The 6,000-nt window shown below is 38.3% G+C and overlaps 1 protein-coding gene across 1 annotated transcript in view; it reads left to right on the top strand.

Moving 5' to 3' along the window:
- The window catches only part of LOC121383555 (low-density lipoprotein receptor-related protein 5-like), a 56,872-nt gene that overhangs the window by 30,053 nt on the left and 20,819 nt on the right, over window positions 1–6,000 (top strand). The window contains exons 7-10 of the mRNA XM_041513642.1: window positions 1,235–1,412; window positions 2,497–2,672; window positions 4,457–4,696; window positions 5,549–5,717. Coding sequence (XP_041369576.1) covers window positions 1,235–1,412; window positions 2,497–2,672; window positions 4,457–4,696; window positions 5,549–5,717 — 763 coding nt within the window. The remainder of the gene's footprint in view (window positions 1–1,234; window positions 1,413–2,496; window positions 2,673–4,456; window positions 4,697–5,548; window positions 5,718–6,000) is intronic.

Genomic DNA, 6,000 nt, shown 5'->3' with positions numbered 1-6,000 from the left:
ACGACACCACTCTAGCACATTGATTTATTAATCATCAGCTATTTGATGTCAAACATTTGGTAATTCTGACATATAGTCTTAGAGAGGAAACCCGCTTCATTTTTCCATTAGTAGCAAGTGATCTTTTATATGCACCATCCCACATGCAGGACACCACATACCGCGACATTTGATATACCAGTCGTGGTGCACTGCCTGGAACGATAAATTCCCCAATGGGCCCACCGACGACGACAAAGACAATCACAAGATTATTGATGTTAGTGGACAGAATGCTATGGAAATAGAAAGCACAAGCGTACGAGACAGGGGTGTGTGTAGGATGTGAGAACACCCCACCCATCCCGTCCCCAGGGCTGGAACAAATAATACAATTTGAGCAAAAAAGATATTCGGGTAAAATGAGCTTGCCTGAAACCTTTTCTCCATGTATGTCCATTATTCTACTCACAATATTAGTTTAATACATGTAAAAATGCGCAGTGATTCGTTTGCAAGTCTATATAGCTTTTTTTTAATCCGGGCAAAAGTCAGTCTGCCCACTACAAAAATGATACACCTATGACAGAAAATGCACCACTTCATGGGCTACTCTTTTCGATTAGCTGCAAGGGATCTTTTATATGCACATTCCCACAGACAGGATAGTACGTACCACGGCTTTTGTTACACCAGTTGTGGAGCACTGGCTGGAACGAGAATTAGCCCAGTGGGTCCATCGACGGAGATCGATCCTAGACAGTTGGTATCTGATAAATTTACTTTGTACCTGATGCATTTACTGTACTTAATATATACTGAATTTACTTGATAGCTGATGTATTTACTTGATATGTGATGGATTTGCTTGGTACCAGATGTGTGTACTTGCTATCTGATTTATGTACTTGATATCTGATGGATTAACTTGGTATGCGATGTATGTACTTGCTATCTTATAGATTGACTTGATATCTGATGGGTTTACTTGATATCTGATGGGCTGACTTGATATCTGATATCTGATGTATTTATGTTATATCTGATGTATGTACTTGATATCTGATGTATTTACGTTATATCTGATGTATGTACTTGCTATCTTGTGTATTTACTTGATTTCTGATGTATTTACTTGATATCTGATGGGTTTACTTGGTATGTGATGTATTTACTATCTATCTGATGGATTTACTTGGTATCTGATGAACTTACTTGTGTATGTATTAAACTAATCGATGTGTTTTTTCGCTAGCTTTGACAGGCACTGCGCTACCTGCGACAAGTCAGATGTACGTACGTTTGATCGGGGGACCCAATGCCTATGAGGGAACGGTGGAGATTTACCACGCAGGACGCTGGGGCGCCATCTGTGACGATCACTGGACAGGGGAGGACGCAGGTGTCGTGTGCGGCATGCTGGGATACTCAAGGTAAGACATTTGGAAAACAAAATAAAGGAATATCCCAGCATATTTACAACTGCGGCTGTAAAGTGTTTTTGGCGCGGCGCAGGCATTGTTGCCAACCCACAAATACCCTCCCTCCCCCCCCCGAAAAAAGAAAGAAAAGAAAACAGACCCTCCCCCCCCAAAAAAAAAAAAAACCCCAACCCACCTAACATCGCCGCTCACATGGAAACTGTTATTGATATCCACAGAATCGATTAATGGTGTATACATACGTTTTTCACATTGCGCACCCGCAGCACTCCCGCGCTGCGCCAAAAACCGCGCACTTGAAAAAAACAACTAACCTATAATCACTACAATACTTGTTCTAGAGAGTGAGAAAAGAACGCGCTGCATTTCCATTAATTAGCAGCAAGAGATACTTTATAGGCACTGTCCCACAGACAAGATAGTACTTACCACGGCCTTTCTAATACCAGTTGTGGAGCACTGGCTGGAATGAGAAATACTACAGAGTGTAGAACACTAAATCCCCCCCCCCCAATGTCTATCTTTGTTGAGGCATCGCTCCCACAAAAGACTGATTGTAGTTTAGTGGTAGAGCCCATGTCCACCAGTTTCTATGAAATGTCTTGGTATGTACTGCGCTGTCTATGGTAAATTGCACATAAGGAGCATGTAAATGATCGATTGCAATATGTTCGGTAGGTGTAGCCTGTGTTCTCTCTAACATGTGTCCAAATAACTATATGATAGACACCATATAGTAGTAGTTTAAAATGTGTTTATTTTATTTTATTTTATTTTATTTTATTTCATTTTATTTTAATTTATTTTTAAATATTCCTTTTCTTTCTTTCTTTTCTATCCCACGATCCACCGTAGTAATAGCAGCAGTAGTAGTGGTATTAGTAGCAGCAGTAGTAATAGTAAAACGATGATGATGATGATGATGATGATGATGATACTGATGTTGATGATGATGGCAATGATGATGATTATCATTATTATTTTATTTATTCTGTTCCTCTAGGTAAAAAATATAGTTATGTTAAATAATATCTTCATTGCTCATCTCCCCTTTTTTGTTTTTAATTTACCTCAGAACGGGTTCTGGCGCTATTGGGAGGAGTTACTACCGACCAAGCGGTGCCAGTCGTATCTGGCTGGACGAGGTGACGTGTACGGGTAACGAGCCCAATCTCTCCAGCTGCAGACACAACTCCTGGGGGGTGACCGACTGCAGCCACAGGGAGGACGCAGGGGTGCTGTGTGAGGCAGGTGGGTGTCTTGTTTACCGTAAATACCCGAGTACAAGCCGAGGTCGCGGGTTTCCTTTCTAAAACTATATCTCAGAATTACCAAATGTTTGACATCCAGTAGCCGATGATTAATAAATCTGTGTGCTTTAGTGATGCCGTTAAACAAACAAACAAACAAACAAACAAACAAACAAACTTTCACTTGGATGCTCTTCAATACCCAAAAGGTATTTTAAAACCCCCAACTTCTGTTAGTTGGGGAATGCTATGATAATAAAAGCAACACCAGTCAACTATATAACTGATAAACATATATACATCAGTGAGCTTCTAATATACCGGTAAATACCCTTTTCTCTTTAGGATGTGGGACAGAGCTCTCAGGTCAGGTCAGGTCAGGTCAGAGTGTTTAACGAGCACATTCAGAACAAGCTGTTGTAGCGCACACCTGTTCTGGGCTCCTCCGTCCAGGGGGGCTGCACTGGCATGTTCACGGCAGCACCAGCAGTCCGACAGGGGCCGGTAACAGGCGGAGGGTGGTATGGTGCTATGGAATTTGATTAAGCCAAAAAGAATTGGTTCGCATTTTTGAGAAAAAAATTAGGCGCAATTCTGAACGGTCCGCTAAAGAAGGGAGCTACGTATAGTTTTGGAAGATTAGTAAGCTGAGAGTAGCTCGTTTCACAGAGCTATCCCATGAAACACAGCTATATGATTCCGCTTATCGGAGGGGAGCTAACTTTATTGTTATGCTTATAAAAGTTGTCTGTTAAGCTATAGTGTCAATCTGTATTTAACACTCGAGGCAAACACAAAATATATGATAGGTTAGTTTATTTATGATACCACCCCTGCCTAGGATCGATCTTCCCAAACTGAGTCTCCCATCACTTCCTTAGCCAAGGAACACCCAGTACCTATGTTTAGTATTAATTTGAAATAACTGAAATAATATATATACTAGACAAACACATGTGAATATTCTTTTTGACCCAGTGTTTTCAAATTTAGCTGTTGAATTTTTATATTGCTGTTGATCATAAAATGTGTTTTGCATTTACCGTAGTTTGACACCCAGTAGCCGATGTATTTTTTCGTGCTGAGGTGTCGTTAAACATTCATTCATTCAAATTTTGTTTGAGGATTGGAAGAACAGAAATATAATTCCATATTAAATATAGAATACTAAACGAGCTTGCCTGTTATACCATTTTTATGAAATTAGTGAACAGTTTTTCGCTCGTCAGATATCAACACTTTTCACGAGTTTCATAAAAATGGTATGACAGGCAAGCTAGTTTAGTATTATATTTATTACAAACCAACTTCAAACAAGCCGCAATGCAGAAGTAAGCAGATGTTGAGACCTACTATGCGTTATTTTTCTACGAATTGAGTCAGCAAGAGATCTACGTCACGCTCGCGTCACGCCAATATTACACTAATTAGATATTGAGTGATTGTTATGACATGAGCAATAGCTTACACTGGTGGGTAATAAATGATTAGGCTATAGGCAAAAATCTATGTTGAGCTAATTTGACAAGAAATGTATGCACTTGGAATATACATTTATACAATCATACACTAAGTAAGGAATTATAAATATAATTGTAACTTGTATATTGACCTAAAGCATGATACAATGGTTGTCATTTCAGGATAGTCACTTTATTATAAGATCATTTCGTTTTGTTCCTTACTCGCTAAATGCCATAGCAAATAAAATTAATTCATAATACTGAGTGCATTCGTTTTAAAAGACCTCCCCCATATATTAATAATAAAACTGTAATATTTCAGTTTCTGTCGAAAACGACATGATCTTTTTGGTTGACGCTGGTTTGGGTGGCGTCATATTCCGCATGAACCTTCTGACGCAAAGTTACGTGATGCTGCCCATGAACCCTATCTACTCGCCCACGTCAATCGATTACGACCCGATTCAGGGCAGAGTCTACTTCGTCGATCCCAAACTTAACCAGATTCTTAGCGTCCACTTTGACGGCACTGACGTCAGAGAGTTAAAACAGCTGACAGCAGGTATTTGCAGTGGCTCTTTTATAGTGTTATGCAGTTTTATGTTATTGCTGGATTTTGTTTTAATGTTACTGCTGTTTTATAATGTTATTTCTGAATTATGCTATTTTTGTTTTATAATGTTACCGCTGTTTTATAATGTCACTACTGGATTATCTGAATTATGCTATTTCTGTTTTATAATGTTACACTTTTCTATAATGTTATTACTGGGTTATGTTATTGCTATTTTGTAATGTTATTGCTGTTTTAAAATGTCATTGCTTTTTTATAATATCACAACTTTTTTTTACTATTGCTGTTTTCTAATGTTAACACTAGCTTGAAATGTTAGTACTGCTTTTATCATATTACTGCTATTTAAGAATGCTAATTGTGTCACTGCTAATCTGTAATCTTGCGTCTGTTTTATAACAGTACTGCTATTTCTTCGTCTTCTTCTTGTGATTATTAAATTATTATTTATTTATTATATCTTGTTAAGTGTTGGGCTCGCCGAATATGTCGGTAGCCTAGTATTTATAATTTAAATATCATACATTAATACAATTAGGCCTATACCGGTTATCCGTGAATATTTAAAACTTATAAAAAAGACAGACACATTAAGATTAAAACAAAATACAACCATAGCTTCAATTTCAGACACCGATGAATTAAGCATCTTGTTTTATTGAAGAGTAACTGGACGTGAAACCAAAAAGAAATGTAACACAGTTCGGACATCTGGTAGTCCAGGGTTACCACTGAGACCAAGCTCTGTTTTGCAATACTAAAATATGCCAATTAATTGGGAGACAAGATTGGGACTATAGACCTTTGGTTCATGACTGACTGTTCAAATCTGTTTTTCAGATTCTGACTTAGAAAAAATTGAGGTTGATCCACTAAACCGACTGCTGTTCGTATCCGACGACGGCACCAACACCATTTCCATGATGAAACTGGACGGCACGGGGTACAAGACCATCATAAACAGTCAGCTTGACAAACCGCGCGAGATCGTGTTGGACCCAAAACAGCAGTACGTATATCTTAAAGGGGAAAATCAGCCGACTGAATTGAGAACGAAAATGTATTATTATTGACATGAGAGAAGCCCTTAATATTTCAGTCATACAAAATGCTCTGTTAAATGGAAATACTTACATGTGGTAGTTTTGCATGGAATGATGTGCCTTTTGTACGTGTTAAAACATATACATTAAAAGCACACAATAAGGATAACATGGGAAGGGTAGGTTTTTATTCCCGACAACATAATATACTATGCATGTACCGGTTTCTAGAAAACAATAATTGAGAAA

Source organism: Gigantopelta aegis, chromosome 10, assembly GCF_016097555.1.
Source record: "Gigantopelta aegis isolate Gae_Host chromosome 10, Gae_host_genome, whole genome shotgun sequence".
Lineage (NCBI taxonomy): Eukaryota > Metazoa > Mollusca > Gastropoda > Neomphalida > Peltospiridae > Gigantopelta > Gigantopelta aegis.
The sequence above is the reverse complement of the archived record's forward strand: the minus strand, read 5'-3'. Positions and strand labels throughout refer to the sequence as shown.